Below are 22453 nucleotides of genomic sequence, written 5' to 3' on the forward strand. Positions count from 1 at the left end.
TTCTTGAAGAATTATTGTGTCAATTGATAATCGGTCCAAATAACGGATAAACAGGATGCCCCGCCCATACGTACAGGTCAGCAGGGTCAACCTGGTCTACCTACCACAAACAGGGCATCCCGGGTTCGAAACCCATTCTATTGAGTGTCATTCTTAGAGAAGACCATAATGTTTGATATTCAGAAAAGATGATCCTAAAGCAAAAATCACACAAGTACTCCTCAATCCCACAAAAAAAAAACAAAACATTCATTTTGTGAGGACTGTTTTTTATTGGACAACTGAAAGAGACAGGCTTTTAGTGATACCAAAATGCCACTGTATACAACATCACATGATTTATTAGTCGTCAATCATAACAATGATTATTTAATTTATACCTGGACAGTAAAACAGATCATTCTCTAATCATTTATAACAATATCGTAGAAGCACCAGTGATCAGAAAACTACTGTTTACAGTTTACAGGTAGATTTAGGTAGTTTCACATCGGTGTGTATGTATTTCCCTGAATAGTGATTATAGTATTATTTCGATAAGAATAGTATCAACTTTCCCACAAACGAATAACTTTTCAAATCATACCAGAACTCGGAACGATATCGACGACTTTTGATGACGTTTCTTAAAATTGGCTGTTGGGCTGTAATTTCATACCAAATTGTCGACAGGAATCACTATGCAGGGAAATACGATTACCAATAATTAAATCATGATATACATGTATAATACAAGTGCTGTGACTCTATTTATTTCTCTCAGAAAGTGTTTAAAATATAATCGCCATAATAAAGGCACATTTAAGCATAACCATATATTAACTTACTATCAATTCATAAGTCTATATTACACTACGACAAAGCATCATGAAATTGTATTCTTCGCCATCAGTAGTTCACTCATTAACTGAACAAAAGGTAATTCGACTTTAAAACAACTGCATTTTATATATCATTATAGAAGTCAGGTCGAAATAAACGTTAAGTTAACATTATATACTGCAGCACGATATAAATTCAATCGTAAGAATAGATGATGCGTGTGTAACTGGTCCCTGAAACCGAATTGTCGAATAACGAACATTTTCTGAACTTCTACTAGAGGGTATTCGCCCCACCCAACCTTTTGGGGTAATCTACACTGCAAGTATAGCTAATTATCATTTGAATATAATAACACACTGATGGTAAAATCAACCCTTAAATCATTTTCTTGTGAGCGGGATTTGTAGAACATAAAAAAAATCTATTCTAGCTTACTGAGCCTTGAATTTACATCGCTCTCAAAAACTGAATTTTGGATTTGAAAATTCAGTAAAAAATACCGGTACTATAGTTACGTGTACTTGATTTATTGATTGAAAGTCTTCCATCAGTTCATACACTTCGTCAAGTAAAATATAATATTCATTTATTAGTAACAAAACCTCATTTAAATCACTCTTTAATTAAAAAGATGTATATCAGCGGTTAGGAAAGCGCATTGAAATAAAAATAAGAAAACCAAACAGATAATCGCCAGGTAAAATGATCACCCGCAATTGACATTTGACTAGATATTTACAACAGAAATTACCACGATTACTCGCCGTCACTTATAGAATTCTTCAAGGGCAGCGGAACCCCATTTTCAAAATAATCTTTTCCATAAGTTGCCAAAATTGGGAGCAAAGATGCCAGGTGTATGCACAGATTATTGGAAAATGCATCAAATTTTGGACGAAACCGATGTCTCAAACCCGTGATCAACCCTGCTTTTCAACATGATTAAATCAGCACTGATCCCAAAATTAAAGTAGTCACTTGCCATATTATATCAATAAGCATTGTAATATATATATATATAAGTTGTGTCGTTTTTGTAGTGTTACAAACGCATTATAAACATAGCTATTAGTAAAGATGCTTTTAAAATGATGTCTCAATCATCGAAACAAAACTGACATTACTTTGGCAAGTTCTACCTACATTAAATTCATGATTTTACACGATTTAACGAACAATAATGAATACGTTCATTCATTGTAACTATAAACACAAGCGTTACGACTGACTACAAAACTATGAAATAATAATAATGATAATAATAATAAATGTTGTGATTAGTTGTGAATAATCTAAGAATGAAGTTATAGAAAGTAATTTGAAACTGATATTCGGTGCAAAAACATTGTAATTATTGATGCTATGATCTACGTGTATTCAATTAACCGTGTACAAATCAAATACATTGCGCTACAATTTTCAATATGTACTCATTATTTTTTTTCTAACTATAAGGTACGTTAGAATATACTTTTCATATACATTATATCCTCAAGATGATACCGAGAATTCATTGATTTGACTTCAATGTAACGCGGCAAATTCATAGTCTTTCAACAAATTGACATACTGTTGGGAAAGGCCTTTAGAGTCATTTTAAGTGCTTTCATAATCGCAAGGTATTCTCCAACAATCACGGACAGTGACAGTGATTGTCTATAAACCGAGTGTCGAGTACAATATTCAGAAATTCAGCAACTGGTTTTCAATGAAACGAACGTGTAAATCTATCCACTACATTCCTACGGATAATGAACTTAGCCATAATCAGCCAAGGGCCTACTACTCGAAACGCTTTACCTATACCTGATTTTATACACTAATTCTATCTAATAATTATCCACACTACAATAATAACTACGTGCATGCGATTCAAGTTAAAAATACAAAAAAATTCTTCTATTTTTCAACTCGTTTTTCAACCTATTTGCAGCGAGAGTTTCTATTTTATACACGTAAAATAATCACAACATGTTTTTTTACGAATCACAGTTATCACAACACAGCAAGCACAAAAGTCAATCTCCTTGTAGTTGCACTTTCTGTAATCACGAATGACGAACACCAACCAATCAAACCAATCAATGAATCGATTTACTAAAATCGATTCACGCTTTAAACGTTTCATATAATAGATCCATATGTATATTTTTCAGTACGATTTCAAACGAGTTTGGCATCGCGTTTTGTCACCGGAGATCGAGCGACCGATTTCGTCGCCGTCTCCCTTTCGAGCGATGTCGCGCTTCGACGCGTTACAATGCCATTTGTTTAAACGATGATGATTAACTAACTACGAACTAACCAGCGCAAACTGCGAAGTCCTTTGATGAACTACTAGCGCAATACGATGGTGACTAGATGAATCAATGCCATTTTGTCGAGACATTTCAGAGACAGAACCTGCGAGCGCAGACGCTATGCGAGGACTGGATACTCGAGCCGCGAAGAAGCACTTATCATAATCAATGTCAAACTGATGGACTTGTTGCTTGCTTCCATGTGATTTTTTTTCTGTTTTTCGGTAAAAATTGCTGCAGGTTTTGAGCGATTTTTCTTGCACGTAGTTAATAATCCTTTAAGGCAAAGCGCGAGGCTAAAAGCGGATTTTAACGTCGAACTCGACCATTTTGATTGTGAACGTCTCCGGTGAAGCGATGCCGATCGGAGTAGCGTTTACTTTTTCTTTTATCCGCAAACAATCTTTCGTTAATATCGTTTTTCTATTTTACACTGCGTTTAAAAAAGTATGAACGTCATATTGTCACAGTTGTTATTGCGCAATCACTCGCAATGGAAAAAATTCCACACTATTCAATGTTTTACGTGTGACTCGTGAAACTTTAATGTATATTGTTACTGTTTATACAGCGATATAGTTAGTATACTGGTTTGTTTGGAATGATCCCCTCCTGTTTTCAGTCGTACGTACAACTGTACTGGTCAATGTCATGGAGAATGAACTAACTTTCATTTCGCGATGCCGCCCGCCCGTCCGTCCGTCGGGCATTCTCTATATACATAAATTGTTTGTATATTTTTGTCGCGTGAATTCACGTGCATATGCGTGTGGAGCTTTTGAAACAGAGTTTTACGACAACCAGGACGAGAACTACGGCTCAATGTTCATCACTTTACACACCCATTTTCCGATGTCTATATTTTCGAAATCAGACTTCTTGATAAATGCATGATTCTGAAATGAATGTTGTATATGATTTATTACTAGTCCACGCGAACAAAAATTCGAAGTAAATGTTTTTGGTGAATTGCAAAAAGTCGATACAAACCACTAATCCTTTCAGGTCAGAGCGTTCTTTTGGATTCTTTTTCAGACTAAAAAAGAAAAATAATTGATATATTATAAATAGAGTAAAGCGAGTGACTCGAAGCTCGAGTGAGAAATCATCAACTCACCAGCGAACAACAAAATCTTGGAATTCGTCGGAAAAGGCTCCTTTTGGTAACTTTGGCGGAGGCTGAAAATGGAATTGACCTTGTATCAATGTTAAGAATCTAAATATAAATTCATCATTAATAATTAGAGGATATCTAAATTAGGATCAGTTGCTCAAAGTTTTGTAGTTCGTGAAACTCTAAGAAATATTGAGAAACTTTTTGCTTAATTTGGTACGATTTTTTCAAGAAGACATTTAAATTCATCATCTTTAGGTTCATTATCTTTGAGCAATTGGGGTTTCGTAAAAATTGAATATTGGCTCTTGTAAATTTAAGGTGTATTCCTTCCAAATTATGAGAGGCTTGATAAACTTGAATACTAGTAAGCACAAATTTGTGGTGACCTTCTACAATCAAACTCAAGTCCAAGTCATCATTGGATAAGGTGACTCTAATTTTCACACCTTAATTTATATTTCCAATTCAATGGATCGATATGTAAGTCGACATTTGGATTTAAGTCATCACTTTAAATGATCACGGTCTCAACTATGACTTCTAGAATTTGACTGTAATAAATCGTAGGATTTAAGCAGGGTCTATAGAGCGTGAAATAGAGCATGTAATGATGAGGGTCGACCAGAACTAGCCAAAATATGGTACCGTAGGTAAATTCTATTGATTCGATAAATTTTCATCCGAGACATACTTTTAACTCGATATAATTTGATTGATTTGAAGGATGGCTGTTACATATCCTTATACGGTGAATAATGTCCATATATAATGGGAGCTGTAAGAAGATACTGCTAAAAAACCGTAAAGAGTTTCTGTGACAAAAACTGAAATATTCGTAATTTAGTCATACAATTATTAGAATTTATGAATCGATATCTCAATAATCTGTCAGCAGTCGTCCCTGGTTTTAGACAGATACTATGAATAACATATGAATTTATGAATTATGTGCATAGTTTTACAACAAATCATTTTGAAATCATAGAGGACCCAGTGTTCACATATACCAACAACAACCACAACAACAACAGCATCATCCTCCCTCTGCAGGGACTCGAACCTGATGGCATCGCTACACTCAGCCACGGCACGAACCCCTGCATCAGTAGACCGGGTGCGCAGGTACATACGCAGCTTTCCGAACGAAAACTGGCGGCACCAATCAGATTGCTCGTTGTATAATCGTTGAGGCAAATTTCAAGGAAGAACTATAAATGGGAAAACCCGGGCTAAAATAAAACGGGATTTCTGATTGGCTAAAAATCACATCATCTGAACTGCGCATGTATCTGCGCACACGGTCGATTATGGCAGGGTTTCGTGCCGTGGCAATCTCGATGCCATCAGGTTCGAATCCCTGCCGGGGGAGGATGCAACAGCATAGAATTCAAAAAGTCCTGCGAATATGTCTTAACTGACATGACGCGATCACACGGAGATGATTTGGCCCAGATCAGACCCCGAGTCAAATTTGGCCCATGCCTAAATTAGAGAGCGTGTTCGCATGTAAACCTCTTACTCGTTCGTAGAATGCTATCAAAATGATACTGTGGCAAGCGAGGTAGATGGAATAATTTGAGCTAAAATTTGGCACAAGCCTGGACTGACATTTTTGGTTGTGATTTTCCCCGTGTGAAACAGGTACAGCACCGTTAAGCGCCAGAACGAATGGTTGGCTTGGGCCTAATATAATCTGGCACGGGTCAAAAACAATCGTGTGATCGAGGCTTTAAGTCGACAAAAAAAATACAGTGACATCAACGAGTCTTGGATCATCAGACCTAAAACTGCTGCAAATCGAACACATTTTACATTATCCACGGTGCACAACACTAAATTACAAATTAAAGAAAATCTGGGACACCGCCACACAAGATAGGAGGAAGTAGCCAAACTTCGAATATATTTTTCAGTCCTCTGCCACGACCAACCGACAAAACAATTCCTTCAAGAAAGCTAAAAAATCTTCCAGGCCGCGATCATTCCGGTTCTATCAAGCCGAATAATTACATAAGTCAGCGGTTTATAGTTAGCGCGTTATAAAGTCAAGCCGTATGAAATGATTAGGCGAATAAACGAAAATGTAAAACCAAACTGCGAATACCTACAAAAATCATCGACAGCTCGAAAACAAAACATACCTCATTCACAATATAATCTAAAAGCTCAAATATGGCCATAGTAATAGGTCGGGGTCCATCCGCAGCTGTGGCACTATAATTACTACTCCTCCTACCTGGAAGCATAAAGAAGGTGTGATTGGACACAAAGAAAGCTGACACCATAAAACATGTTCAAGTTTCAAGCCACCGTTTACCTCATTCACAATATACTCCAGTAATTCGAAGATAGCCATCGGCTGACTGTCCCCGCTAATCCACTCAAACTTACTCGGGCAACCTGCAACAAATCATATACACATGAACGATGCTTTTAGTAGATGAGAGGGACAGTGCGCGTTATTATAGCCACGTTCGTATTAATCATCATCGTTCTTCAAAATGATTCCCGAAATTCTGCTACCAAATTCTGATTCGGCTCGATTTTGTAAACTTAACTGTACACAGTAACAGCAGCGGTGAAGTTCGACCAGTTTTACAACTTTAATCCGGAAGACTCGATTAACCGATCTAGTTGAGTTAACCCGGATTCAAGTTTATACTGGTCGATAAACTCCGTATTGTGGAGGGCGCCAAAAGTTAGCATAAGATTTAACTATATCCAGGTAATATTTCCAAAATGTTCATTGAAGTTACTGAAGTAACTGAACATACCCTTCATAGTTTTCAGTCACATCGTTTTTACCCAAAGGTGGCCACTTACATCATTTACGAGTGCAAAATTCCTTAAGTGAATCTGCAGCAGGTGAATTGAAAAACTTCAGGGGCCCATTTCATGCGGGTTGCCTTAGCCTTAAGAACATCTTAGTTCTGTAGCTAATCTAACAACTTAAGAGCAGTCTTAAGATTTTAAACCACTTATGGACTTAAGTCTCAACCGTGGAACTGGGCTAAATTGTCACAATTCATAAATTTTTCATGAATCACATGTCACCCTGATATAATTTGCATATTTCGTAATCATATAGATCTACAATGTCATATCCTAAATAACCTATGTGTGGACTATAGCATATCCAAAGTTTTCTCGGTTTTTCTCTAGATTTTGCCGATTCCCCATCCCAGGTTTTCTGATTTTCCCAGTAAGTGGCACCACCAGTGTCAAGTCTAAATCAAAAACGAAATTCGAACCGATGATATAGACTCCAAACTTAGAATAATCAGACCATCTGAAAGGTGTAATTATTTCAAGCTTTAGAACGATCATCCCGAATAAAAGCCCCGAGCGACAGATTCAGTAACCGCAATGTTCATCCCTATTATTTTAAAGGAATACCGATGACAATCTTCAGAATAAATCTTACACTCTGCGATTAAGTGACGAACGTTATGCTTAATATGAACGTGGCTATGAAGGGGGTTTGATGAGGGTATCTAATGAAATGTTTGTCGAATGTCCGGCGGTCATCGATCTAAAATACCAGAAAAAAAAACAAACTGAAATATGAATTGAGTATGAATAGGAAATTACATATCGCACGTACAAGAATGGTTTCTATATCGTGTAAACTACTATCAACGCACAACTACGGAAACCCTCGTCTCGTCGTTAAACTTCTCATTCTCTCGAAATACGTACTAAAATTAGCGTTTTCAAAAACGAGTTCGATTCGTTACCAACGTGCGTCGTGCGTTAATAGCAATTTGATACTTCGAAACTATCGAAATCTCAGAAACTATCGCGGAAAATAAAAATCAGAAAATCAGCTCATCTGCGCCGTATATCGATGTCAAGAGAATGACGGAGAAAAATGTGACGAATTGCATTAACGAGCGACAGGCTGACGATAAAACGCATGTACACAATATCACTGATTGATGTCTTCTATGATGACATGTACATAACATTTCATGATAACAGGGTTTGTAGCTGTCAAACTGGCGTCACTTTTCTGCACTTTCTAAAAACTCAGCAATACGTTTCCTGAATTCAAAGACCCGGCATTTTTCGAAATCAACGATCAAGCCATGAAATAGGAAAATGCGTTTGTAATCGAATTTGCATTCAATTCAAGTACTTCTAATTTTGACTAGAGCTGTAACTGGAAAAACACAATAGACGGCTATGAAATTTGTTCGCACAGATCCTGTGATGACTTCAAAAAGTCACTTTCACTTTCAGGATTATCCCTGATAACTAAGCACTAATCAGGGCCTATCAAGTTAGCACTAATCAGGGCCTATCAAGTAAGCACTAATCAGGGCCTATCAAGTAAGCACTAATCAGGGCCTATCAAGTAAGCACCAGTCAGCGCCTATCAGGTAAGCACTAATCAGGGCCTATCTTTAATTTCTATGTAAGCACTTTTCAGAATTTGTCAGGCACGCTACAAACCCTGCATAATTGACAGGTTTTTTTTTGAAAAGACGATGCCAAATTAACTCATATTTAACAGTCGGGAATGAATTTCCGCAATATTCATAGTTCAATCGGTCTTTAGATAAAGCGTCATTTTGCGCCGATGTTTCAGGGAAGATGGGTCTTTAAATGAACTAATGATATACTCCGTTGTAATTGAAATATAGAGTAAAAACAAGTAGCAAGCAAACTGTATCGAGACAAAAAATCAATAAATCATGAACAGTCATATGTGTGTACAGCACGTAAAGTGCTAAGTAAAGCAACTGAATCAAATGAACTCCGATCAAAATCATCACCATGAATGTTTGTAATAATAATTGTTGAGGGGGGGGGGGGTTTTAAAACTCAAATCAACTCACTCGGGCAAGGAGTAATAGCAACCTTCTCGCAGCCTGCATTTCAAAAAGAAGCAGCAATAAATAGAGATGAATGAAATAATCATGATAAACGTCGTCGTGATAAACACTAAACAGAATCTACTACTAATAATAATATACAACACGAAAATATACGTAGCAAATTAAACCACACTGAAGAATCAGTTGAGAATCAGATACATCTAATACACGATAAGCAGCTTATAGCGCATAACATACAGTGCTTAATTATAAACTAGGGCTATAGTAGGAAGCGAGTCAGCCAAAAATTTGATCAGCTTTGGTGTCGTCAACTCCGCGATGATTAGTTGAGACGACGTTCTGTAATTTATTCAAATACGTTCATTCAGTAAGTAGAATCGATGCTGAATCTTCCGGTGATGGCCAGATTCGGGGCGCTAAAAAAATTGATTTTATAGAATTTTCGCCGCGACGCGAAAAAGTCGAAATGAATAAATAATTCGAAATATTGAAAACCATATACGGAAGCGCTCGCTGTGTGTGCGTATATAAAGCTAGTGGTAACATCTATTACTTGCAACATACAATAACAGAACCACACCAGCAACTCGGTTCTAAAATCTGAGACTCCACTTAACATCTCAGTAACTCAGTTCTAAAGTCAGACTCCCCTAGACATCCCGGACACTTAGTTCTTAAGTCAGACTCCCCTAAACATCCCAGAAACTTAGTTCTTAAGTCAGACCCCCCTAAACATCCCAGAAACTTAGTTCTTAAGTCAGACTCCCCTAAACATCCCAGAAACTTAGTTCTTAAGTCAGACTCCCCTAAACATCCCAGAAACTTAGTTCTTAAGTCAGACTCCCCTAGACATCCCTAAACTCAGTTCTAAAATCAGAGTCTCCACTTAACATCTCATGATCTCGGGTCATTATCAAAACTAATATAATCAATACTAAACAATCCAAAATATATCCATTATATTTGGCAAATTTACTGGTTGTTTAATTTACTGGCAAACTCAACGTTAGTTTACTATCGTTCTATTGGTAAGTCGCTTCAAAGTGCAGTCAAATGGTATTTGCAACGAGTGGATTGAAACGTACGGTCGAACACAGTCATTTTCAAGTATTATTAGAACAAGCGCCTGTATCATCTGTTCTAGGAATAATAAATTGTTTTTTCCGGTTTTCATGATTTCAACTATAGGTCGTTGGCTTAACGCTAAACTGGCGCAATGCATTGCGATCAATCATTTACTGTAAATCTTCAAATTATTGCACACAAAAATTCATAAGAAGCGATATCTCGAAAGTTGCGAAAAGTTTGTCAGCCATCGAGTACATGTTGCGTATAGCAGTATGCCCGATACACTATAGCGGTATGCCCGATACACTATAGCGGTATGCCCGATACACTATAGCGGTATGCCCGATACACTATAGCGGTATGCCCGATACACTATAGCGGTGTGCCCGATACACTATAGCGGTATGCCCGATACACTATAGCGGTGTGCCCGATACACTATGGCGGTACATGCCCGTTATTCAACACACTGAGGTGGAAATTTTCATCATTTTCAAATTATCTCCAGCACTTTCGGCTATTGATTAAATTGATTAATCGGCAGTGAAAGGGTTGAGACCGAAATGGAGAGCCAACCGCCATAATTGAGAGTATCTCTGAACATATCCTGATACTCTTTCATTCATGTCTAGGAAATATTTTTGCCTTCAATGTTTTTCACAACCATCAAGCAGTTTAGATTCTTATGAACGGTATATATATATATCTACAACATAAAATCAGCAGAGCTGCAGCGCAACCACCTAAAAATATCAACAAAGGATGTATAAGTGATGTAAAAGGCAAAATATCAGCAGGCCACAAAGACGACGACATAACACTATAGGCTTCCATTATTTGGACATGCAGCAGACATAGGAAGGCACATCTAAATAATAAAACTACTAATAAACTGAAATATCATTAATCGTAAATAACAGAAATAAAAATAGCTGAACGGTGAATAATAGTAATGATATATATATATATATATATATATATATATGACTGTAGTATAACACGCACCACACTCTCACGCATACACGCTCACATTCACTAAACGGTGGCTTGAGGCATTTATTATAGAAAATTGTAGCAGATACATTTTTAAAACATTTCATTCGATCATTATAAGCAATTAATGTTATTATCATTTAACTCTTAATTCTATAATAACTGCAATTTATCGAATAATGCGTGATTTTAATTTTGTTTCACAATTAAACAGTATTTTTTCGATTTTTTTAAAAACACATATAAACTTCATCTAAAACTACGATACTTAAAAAATTGAAATGAAAATACAGTAGAGGAGTATAGAGGGAGGGAGGACTGACAGAATAAAATGTTATATCAATATCACGTAATAATGACTTTAATGAAGAGCACTTTGAAGTCTTAAGGCAAACTAACTGTTGAAAACTTGCGAGATCATTGAAATCATCGATATCGTTTTTGATGTTTATCGAGATGGCCTCAACGGCATCGTTCCGACGTACGTTCATTTTGCCGGATACCCATTTCAAAAATTACTTCCATTTTCCGATACCAAATATCAAGTACTTCGTACACAGTCCCATCATAGGAATAGCGGCACGGCGAACACAACACTGTTTCATCGCTTCGAAAGATTTCGTAAAGAATTTAGAGATGGCTACGATAAGCGAATGATTATTATCATCAAAGTTCATAATAAGAATATGACGTATCTAACAGAACAGCGGTTAGTGAAATACAACACGAGCTTGCAGTGAATGGGATACAATCATTGACAAATCTTATGTGTTCAGATGTTTGGAAAGTCGATATCGATATCGCTCGACTAGCCGAAATACGAAATAGTATTATCATCAAAGAATATAGACGACAGGGCGGCCACTTTCCGCCAATTTACTAATTCCCCGAGTTTATCCTGATTTTTCCAAGTTATATCAGAACATTGCTCGAGTTAATGCTAGTAATTTCTAGGTTTTAAATATTACAATTTATTCATTTTTTATGTTGATAAAGAAACAAGTGGTCAATAACATTATCCCATGAGTTTTCTAGGTTTTTTTGCAAAATTTGTCAAATTGCCCGAGTTTTCCCAGATTTTGTTCGAGATTTCTCCGTTATTCCAAGTTTTTTAAGTTTTACAAGTCAGTGGCTACCCTGAGAGATGATAAAAACGTTTTGTGTTTAGCGAAAAATTTTTGAATAGTTTTTTTTTTTTTTTGGATAGTTTTGGATACGGAACCGTTGACGAGAAAAGGTTTCGCGAGAGAAGAAACGCAAGAAGATAAAGAAATAACATCTGGATACATAGGACGTCCAGAATTGAGCTCACCCTTCAGAGGTCTTCCAGTTTTCGCGGCGTCGTAATGTTCTTCCATCACGTTCGGTCCGAATATCGCTTCTAAATCTTTCGGGTCCGGAGGAGGAATTGGATAACGCCCGATCGCTAGTTCGACCAACGATAAACCCATACTCCATATATCCGACGCTACAGAATAGTGCGACCCTTGTAAACGTTCAGGCTGTAATATGAATTGAAACATCTCGATCAGAAGATTAAGACTAGTTACATATTTCTAGGCAAAGCGGTTGCTCAAAGGTGGTTGGTTGGACTTGCTTTTTCACTGACTTCTCTCCTATTCCCTGACTTGATTTGCTAAGTATCCAATCAATAACTAGTCAAATATGTAAGACAGAGACGGAAACTGTTTGATTACATGCGCAATATAACAAACATATATATGTCCCTGACATATCCCCGACTTTTAGCTTTTTTTAACGTAAGTCCCTGACTTTTTTTAGAGGTGAAAATTCCCTGATTTTTTTCCAGAGAAATCAGAGGAATTGAGATCATCGCGGTTAATTTTCACCATCTTTTCAGCAACTGGACCCGGTTAACTTTTTTTTTTCTAACACAGGACTTGAGGACGTTTCACTGGACGACTATTCTCCAGAAGCTCATTAGTCATAATCGCATTCTGACGATCTGACGTTGTGCTGCGAAAGGTAGTTGCTCAAAGGTGGTCGAAAAGTATCCAGTTAATAACCGACTATTAAAATTACGTCGTTATCAAGGTATTCATTCGGCTTTATAAAACTTATTTGAAACTTTCCTCCTCAAGATTAGTTCACTTCCGATGTTTTAGTCAAACTGAGATCGGAGAAACTGAGATCCTGATGGTTAATTCCAACCAACTTTTCAGCAACTAGACATGGTTAACTTTTTTTTACAAACACAGGACTTGAGGACGTTTCACTGAATTGATGACACCGCGATGATCTAACGTCGTTCAGTGAAATGCCCCAAAGTTCTACAGCGCCGACGAAAGGCCAAAAATTGGTTTAAGAACCTGTTCTCCTTATCAATCACATTTATTACATAACTCACCGACATGTACGACCTTGTCCCCACAAATGAGTTGGCCATGGAATCAATCAATTGGCCACTGACTCCAAAATCACAGATTTTGATCTCACCCCTGGAATTCACTAAAATATTGGAAGGCTTCACATCTGTAAGTAAAAAAAACATGCGTACTTTATGGAGACGATGGAAAACAGTGAAAACAATGGATTTCAAAACCTAGTTTTACAAGGTGGCGCCACTTTCTGCCTATTTACAAATCCCCCGAGTCTTCCCAGATTTTTCAATGTGATTACAAAAAATTCTCCCCGAGCGAATCAGAGGAATTTCTACCGTTCAAAATGCTACAATTCATTCATTCATTTTTCAGTGAATTACGTAGCGATAAAGAAACACGTGGTCAATAGCATTATCCAAAATCCATTTTCCAGGTTTTTTTGGTAGAATTTGTCAAATTCCCTGTGTGAAAGTGTGTGACGACGTCTCCAGTTTGGAGTAGATCAACACAACCCGAACGCTTGAATTGCAAACTAATACTAAAGTTTATTTCATACCAAAAAGTCAGATCATCATTCTATGCGCATGCGTAGTAACTATAGCTTGTGGTCAACCCACGTACGTAACACAAACTCTTACAAGGTGTTTCCGTTTAGTAATAGATGGTTTCCGGACATCTAGAATTACGTGGTAGGATAAGATGAGTCAAACTTTTAGTTAATACAGATGTTAATTCTCGACACCCTGATTTTTTTCTAGGTTTTTTCCCATTCCACGAGTTTTCAAGGTTTACAAGGTCAGTGGCACCAACCTGTTTTTAGTTAAAATGGTAGGAAAAAGTATTCGACAATAACTAACCTCTATGCATTATTTCATGTTTTTCTCTGAGGTAACATAATCCTTTTAATACCTGAAATTGTTAACGAGGGAAATTTCATCATACATAATACCCATCGCAACTTCCGCGTTGAATGAGATAACCGTTAGAGCTGCCTGATAGCCATCTTTGCAATGAATCGAATACACAATATAGACAATATAGACCGTTCTAAAATCACGTTCTTATAGTACATTGTGAAAAACAAATATAAGGCAATAACAACAGCTGCACCTATCATTATACAATGATTAGAGTGGTGAGCTGAGCTGAGCTGAGGAGGCACTGATCGCCGAGTTCAACGTCAGATTTTGCAATGTAAACTCAACAAACATCGATAAAATTGAAAATCAATCAATAAAGGGCAGACGACATGAACTATTAATTCATGTTCAGTAAGTGATACCCAGGGGGGGGGGTGGGGTGGCTATAGCTCGACCAGTTTGCCATCACAAGTTTGCGATATTCCTTTTTGGGTCAGCGTTACGATGTGACAATTTCTACAATATTGTTTGGTGTCGTGAAAATTTGCAACTTTTTGATTTCTCACGATTTTCAAGTGTAATCCACCTGTGCATCTAGAAACTAGTACTATACACTTCCTGGTTCATGCAGAAAGCCAGTTTAGGTCAAACTGTTTACGATTACTATAGCCTTTTGATAGCACCATACACCGCAAACTGTCTAGGTGTTCCCAAATACTTACAGCTATTGTTATTTTTCCTAAGATTGGTTCTGGAATTCGACCAGCTTTCTTTAATATTAAATCTAATGAGCCTCCATCCTAAAATAAAGAGAAAACAAGGTGAATTGAATAAAACATGAATGTCTGTCCGATCAGTATCAGTATCTCATAGCACGATTCAGGAATATATCACTATATTTGATGACCTAAAGCCATCCTGATCTCTACAGGAGGTTCTAAAGAGGCAGCGGCCACCCTCTGAGCCATCCTATAATCTGCTGCAACGGCCACCCTCTGAGCCATCCTATAATCTGCAGCAACGGCCACCCTCTGCGCCATCCTATAATCTGCTGCCTCTGCACATGACTGACTTGATGTGAATGTTGTATCATTGCTTACGCTGACAATTGCTGTGTACAGTTAATGTAACAAAATAGCAGGAGATCACCCCAAAAGATCAGCTTAATTTTCAGATGTTTTTTGGGGCGGACCCGAACCACCGACCAAAAGCGTTCAGCATCAATGCAACTATGTCACACTACTCAGGACTCCCATTTTGACAGCATCCCGGTATCCTAAGGGTACCGGGGATATTTCGTTGAGATAATAAAGATTGAAATGAACCTCCGTAAAATCCCAGCCCGAATACGTACCATATATTCCATACAAATGCTAATTTCTCCATCGCTATAAAATGATCCGTAATAACCGACGATATATGGAGAGTTACATTCGTGTAGCACCTTTAATTCACGGATTATCTGATTTCGTACTGCCGGCTTGATTTCTAAATGGATTAACTGAAAAAAAAAACAAACAAAATAACAACAAATTAATCAAGAGTTAAAAGGGTTTCATTGAATTCATGAGGTCAAGAGCGTAGAACCAATCCAAAATATTATAAGCTTCTTCGGTCATATCTAGCCATTGCAGGGTAGAGATTACAGATTTTGAACTTTTTTTTCACTTATGGTGCTTTTTTATTCATAGCAAAACTCCAGGGCTGGGTTTCATAGATGAAAAATAGTCCCTTGAAATTCGTTAGTTATAACCATGGTTTATCATTGTTACTATGGTGGTTGTCATCCAGATTGACGATTTACCCCTAGGGATAACTTTTATACTCAGTCTATGAAACCGGGCCCTGAATTTTAGACATAGTTTCACAACTCATTTTTTCAATATTCTTTATACACTGTGTTGAAAAAAGTAAATGAGCTCGAACACAATACTAATAGTTGCCCCGATGACAAGTGGCCTATAGAATTGGCCACTTAAATTCCAAAAGAAAAGGGCCTAAATGCTGTAGGTGATCTGGTTAAAAAAACCGAGTATCAAATTGTGGAATCACTTTTTCAACTGCTCGCATTTTCAACCAAAATTTCAATTTTTGATTCATCGTACTTATCAATCGCCCTCCTGCCATTATTCCCATCGGAACATTCTGGTTTACAGACACTTATATCAATAACAGATACCAAAAATACACAGAGTCTTCTTCATGTATTCTATACTAATAGGGGTGACAGTAAACTACTACACGGCACTGGTGAAGTCACAGGAATCGGACTCTAATGGAGCAAACATCCGACATAAATCAAATTCTTCAAGCGGGCGTCGAACATGGAAGACATTACACTGATGGATTTGCTGCGTTGAACTCAAAATAGCAACTCGCGATCGATAGAGACGCATTATGGAAACATTTTCAGATATAATACATCAATGGATATGCAACATGTAAACACCATTGTAAACCTATACTCGTAATACAGAGATCTGCGCAGGGTTTTTTGGTGCGTTTCAGGGAGAGAACCCTAGACTCGCATTGTTCGACGAGATGACAGCTAAATCATCGACAAATCCAGACAGCCGAGTCTGGTCGCTCGCTCGATCGCGAGGTCGAACTCTACCCTTGATTATTGAATACTATAAATAATCAGCTATAATGTAGAAACAAGCGTAGGCGGCTAATATTGAAACACATGTGTGTTTTTGTAATTCGTGGAAAATGGATGAGAATGCAAACAATTGACATATACATATATATATATATATATATATATATATATATATATATATATATATATATATATATATATATATATATATATATATATATATATATATATATATATATACATATATATATTCCCAGACCAGCTAGAGCTCTTTACACACTCCAGTAAATCATCATTGAAAAATTATTCACATATTTCAAGCCAGACATTTCGAATGATTTTGTTTTTCATAAATCACAATTCAGGGATTGGTCCATAAGGTGTGAAAAAGGGTCTTTTTGGAAACCCAAAATATAATGCACTCAGAGAATCCCACAAACAACAACAGAAGAAATAAAAATAACATAAAATCCGAAAAGATTTTCTGGAGCTAGTAGCTTATTTGACATTTCATCTATGTTCTTAGTTATTTTCTTGTTCTCAATTCTCTGTTTCGGATTCTCCTTAAATATCCTCATTGATATAGCATTTTACCAAGATCTTCAAAAAACGTCAATGCGATATCGTATCTTTTTTCAAAACAACCATAAGGAATCATGGAACTAAAAGCGCTATCCCGTTTCAGATCCCTGGTTTACCATTAATACCAGACATACCAAATATCAGGCCGCGATGCTGTCACAATTACACGCAAATTTTCACTCGAGGGGATTTTGTGCAAATGGACATTTTTCCCTTTCATCATAATTTTCATAATATCGATATCATTCTTAAATACCGCACATTTCCCGTACATCGACAACAGCGTTTTCTACTGCCGCGTCATTGAAAACGATATAAAGTCAGATTTGATCGAACTCATCAGTGTTTACTACAGAATACTATTTATCGTCTAGCTCGTGTAAGTCATGGCTGCGTTGTTGTAGCACATGTGATTGCGAAGCAAACATCGTGAATCCAGGGTTTCGCTAATTTGCATAGAGCCCCTGTATGAATTACAGTGTCAAGAATCCGAATAATAATCATGTATGTGAAAGTCCTATATAAATCTATTAGCATCCTAACACGGCTGCAGGTTCTCGGGCCTGAGCTGAACATAAATTATTGGAACAAACTTCTTTGCAAATAACTTTGAATTGATGAATTTATAATATAGGACAGGGGTGGATCTAGAAGCTCAATGAAGGGGGAGGGGAAGCATTAATGAATTAGGACCCACGATCCCAGGCAAAAAACAGAGATCCATTAGAGTTGTCGTAGAATAGAAACTTTCTTGAAACAACATATTACACCTTTGCACCAATATAGAGAAGAACAAAGCTATCCTAAATCATTCTTCCAACGATTTTGCGTGACCACCACTCTCTGCTCGCTCAAAATAGTATTTGAGAGCATTGAATCCCGTACGAGAACACTCGCTTTTCAAAAGAGAACAATAAAACATTTGAAGACAGAATTCACTAAAAAGGTTCGTCCAGAATTCCCCCCGCTAATTTTTGAGGGAGGCATGTGCCCTGGCGCCCCCTTTAATCCCCCCCTGTAGGGTACATGATTAATCAGCGCGCTGCTCATATTTCGATTCTATCGAAAGAGTTCTCAAAACAATCGCGGCCTCAAAATACATCTAGTTTCATAGTCCAACCCACAACCACCACTGTGATTGATTCAAGTCAACCAAATTCAGCTTTTCGAAAAAAAATTAATAACAATTCCACGACGCCTGAAGGTAAGGAGGGGTCTAAGTATTTCACATCAATAGGTAAACACATTTCTGATATAGATTTATATTATTTGCGTATTACATGTACTACCTCACTACGTGCAAATAAATTGTATGATAACATTATGCAATACGCGTGTTTCCTGAAGCCTCCGGGGTCATTGACATTGACTTTCTATTCAGAATACTTTAAAGGTTTCAGCTAAATTTAAACAAAAAATTAAAGGCGGGCTCTCTTGACAAGAACAATGGCCTAATATACAATATTTTGGAAATAATAAAAATTCGTTGTCCAATTTTGATAATTCTACGATTGCTGGACCTGATTGAAGGAAACTTTCCTAAGACAGTTTAGCGATCTTCAGACTACCTTTAACGACACATTTATTTCTTTTTAATCCGGTATATATATATACGCAGAGTCTTTCAACACATCCTGCGCATACAGACACTGTAAATACAACAATAATACTAACGATAATAATAATAATAATAATAATAATAATAAAATGAATATAATGTCTCGTAACATTTCACAACGAGAAAAATGAATTCCGAAAATGTGACGAAAGATGAAACTGGTTGCGACTAGTCATAATAACTGCGAGCGGCGGCCGGGTCATTTTACTGGCAGATTCACGAAAACCTTTCACTATCTCCCGTCTGTCTATACGCAGTTGCCATGGCAGCCGATTGCCACAAGCAACAACACAATCACATTGTCACAAAGATCGTTCCTCCACCAGATATAATAGTAACGAATGTCATCAACTGCATCAGTACAGATACAGAGTTACAGAGAGAGAGAGAGAGAGATGGAGAGGGAGAGAGATGGAGAGAGAGGGAGATGATTCACTGTGAACTACATCATTACATCGACCACTAGTTGCCTGTAATACATGTTCACAAATTTCATACTTGTTCTTTCTAACACAAGGGTAGACATAATATAAATTACATTGTTTCATTACTACTAGCTCATCAACAACAACTAAGGATTATCATGCCCACTTTAACGAAATACTCTGAAAATTTCAATATTCGCCATCCTCTGGTGGCAAAGGATCTCAAAATTCAACATAATCATAGTGGCTTCAAATCATACATAGCCTGTTATTTTTACTTTTCAACGCCCCCTAGTGGACATATACAGAAATGAATGACCTTGAATGCAACTCACCACAATTACAGGGTTCATAATGTCCAGGACCAAACTCACTGAGTGACTTTCAAGGACTTTTTTTTACTCTGATTCCAAGACATATTAAAAAATCCTGAAATCTACATATTTCCAGGCATCCTTATAATCAGTAGTTTTTAAAAGCTGTAACAGTGATCTTGTGTCTGCAGATGATAACTACCGGTAATGATATTCAAGGACCAATGATTTAAGGATTTTAGAGCCCATTCTATGATACTCAAGGCCTTGAATAGAGCTATTCCCGTTTCTGAACTTTTAAGGACTTTCAAGGACTGCCACGAACCCTGCAATTATAGAGCATATTGTGAGCTACGCCCTACAACCCGAGAACTGTTGTTATAACTCAACAACTTCAGTTGACGTCCTACCAAGAAAAATCTTTCCTTCTTTTCATTTAAACTCGCACAAAATACACGATTTTCCGGAATATGCATAAAAACCACCAACCTACCTTTCAGCGAAATGTTAAATACAAACACATTTCATACATTATAATCTTTATGTCTATAAATAAATTTCAACGTTGTTTCAAATGAAGCCTGGATGAAACTCCATTAAAACCGATCATCAATAAATACGCATAAACATCCTCAATGTTCGAGCTATACTGTACTGATAACATACCTTCCTAGCCATTACAAGTCCGGACGGTTTATGAAACACTTTCGTTACAACTCCGCCATTACCGGCCCCTAATTCTCCTAATTTCTCGAAATCCTCCGCGGTTAACTCGCCCACTTTTTGTTTTTGCGAGAGAAAATGTTCGAGACGTTTCCTTTGTAGGTCGTCCAAATCGAGTTCCTCGAGTTTCTTCTGCAACGCTCCAAGATCGACCGAACCCCCACCAGCATTCGTTTTGCTGCAAAGAAAATGAAATAGAGATTCAGAATGACGCGAACGTTAAATCGTTACGATTCTATACTTCCCAAAATTATGTTTTTAATTTCGTTTTTGATCTTGAAATTGGATTGTGAAACCTCTAAGCAGTTTTTATACAGCACAATTGGAATTTAGTATTCCTGAAAATGACTATAAGGATATAGTAGTCAAAATCGTAAAATGAACTAATCATTAGCAGCGAAACCTTTTTGGACTTGTCGCTTTCTTTTTGAGTGTGAGATTTTTAAGTTCTTAAGCAATGAAGAAACTCCTGGGCCCAGTTTCATTAAAAAGTATAAGTCTAAAAGGGTTAAGTTTGAATTTTTGTCCTCGTTGAAAATATAAAGTACCCGATGGCATTTACAACAAAAATTTGTGAATTTTTTATGAAACTGGGCCGTGGAGATTTCACAGGAGTAGATTTAGATTGGAAAACTGATAAAAACCACCGCAATTTGTTAAATATGATTTTTTCTTAATGTTGTAATAAGCACAGCAAATATTCTCATTGTTCTTTGTTTTACAAAGGAATAAATTATCATCATGATTATTATTATCATTGACGACCCAAAATGCCCTGTAGGCCTAGTTAATTTGACAGCAGCGTCGCCGGTGGTTAATCTTTGATCTCTCTTGATTATAGCGAGACAAAATTTAATCGCAATCCAGAAGATGTCGGGATAGAGCTAACTGAGTTGATTAACAGAATCAGTCCAACCAAAGAAGAATTGAATGCGAATCATAAATAATCAGATAATGACCCTAAAATTAAAGCCGTTCTTCATCTAATTTATATATATTCCACAAAATGACCAAATAATGCCAATGGGCAAATGTGACAATAAGCCAGGAATATGATTTATAAATGTCCCTTAAATTTAGATTCTGTTTTACTTTTGGCCACCCTTTCTTTAAAACACACAACAGCTCAACGACAACAGCTCATCGACGACGAATTAGTGTCAAACATCATGTTTTAATTTAATCAGTGAGTAGAGTAGTAGGTCTAGGCCCTGTGTGTGGTGTCAGAAGAGATACGAAGAGAGATTTATTCGGCGGAAAACTCACTCATTTGTATCGGTGGTTGTATCGTTTCCAGTCAGATTCGGAGGCAGCGTCAGGCCTAATTTGTTCTTCTTCGTGGTCATGATGATAGCGCGTGGTCTAACTCACACATCAGCAGCGTCTTTCACCCGGTCACGGAGAGGATATTTTGACAATTTTCAGCATAGAACTGCACTCACTGGTTGAAACACTAGAGTTTAGCTCTGTGAGCTGAGAGATGATTAGAACAAGGTCGTTCCCTGCTCGAAAACATCCCATAATATGCTAATTTAACGCGCACTTGCTCATTTGATATTCATAAAAACTCTGTTCCCATGGTAATTAAGTAAATAATATTTAAAATATAGTATTTTAGTTATACAATTTCAACCAAGTAGCACGTACCACATCTAATTTAATATGTCCATATAAAAATCTTTTATATTTTCTTGCGTGACCGTCAATAATTTTTTTTCAGTTTCTAGATTTTGTCTTCGCTTATGAAAAACATTTTACATGAAAGTTTGTTATTCAGTCAATCAATCAAAGGTTGTCTTTATTTCACGGAGTTCTTCTTATTTCACGAAGAAAGCAGTTTTGT

The 22453-nt window shown here is 36.9% G+C and overlaps 1 protein-coding gene across 2 annotated transcripts; it reads right to left on the minus strand.

The window, feature by feature from the left end:
- Positions 1 to 262: 262 nt before the first annotated feature.
- LOC141906423 (dual specificity mitogen-activated protein kinase kinase 1-like) lies at positions 263 to 22103 on the minus strand. 2 transcript variants are annotated; one of them, XM_074795713.1, is made up of 11 exons: positions 21877 to 22103; positions 20554 to 20788; positions 15701 to 15847; positions 15069 to 15146; positions 14344 to 14395; positions 13513 to 13637; positions 12457 to 12646; positions 6384 to 6478; positions 4243 to 4304; positions 4116 to 4161; positions 263 to 4021 (listed from the first exon to the last, which is right to left on the minus strand). In XM_074795713.1, the coding sequence occupies exons 1-11, from the start codon at positions 21954 to 21956 to the stop codon at positions 3938 to 3940; spliced, it is 1194 nt and encodes a 397-aa protein (XP_074651814.1). In that variant the 5' UTR covers positions 21957 to 22103; the 3' UTR covers positions 263 to 3937. The 2 variants fall into 2 exon arrangements, with proteins under 2 accessions (XP_074651814.1, XP_074651815.1); XM_074795714.1 differs by lacking the exon at positions 6384 to 6478.
- Positions 22104 to 22453: the final 350 nt, after the last annotated feature.

The sequence above is a fragment of the Tubulanus polymorphus genome, chromosome 5 (genome assembly GCF_964204645.1).
Source record: "Tubulanus polymorphus chromosome 5, tnTubPoly1.2, whole genome shotgun sequence".
Taxonomy (NCBI): Eukaryota; Metazoa; Nemertea; class Palaeonemertea; order Tubulaniformes; family Tubulanidae; genus Tubulanus; species Tubulanus polymorphus.

What these genes read in the sequence shown, in the direction of transcription:
- LOC141906423 (XM_074795713.1), bottom strand. Translation starts at nt 21,956, where the DNA reads ATGACCACGAAGAAGAACAAATTAGGCCTGACGCTGCCTCCGAATCTG. An exon ending in GCATTTGTATGGAATATATG is followed by an intron (nt 15,147 to 15,700) that starts GTACGTATTCGG and finishes TCTTTATTTTAG; the next exon opens with GATGGAGGCTCATTAGATTT. An exon ending in GGACAAGGTCGTACATGTCG is followed by an intron (nt 12,647 to 13,512) that starts GTGAGTTATGTA and finishes TTCATATTACAG; the next exon opens with CCTGAACGTTTACAAGGGTC.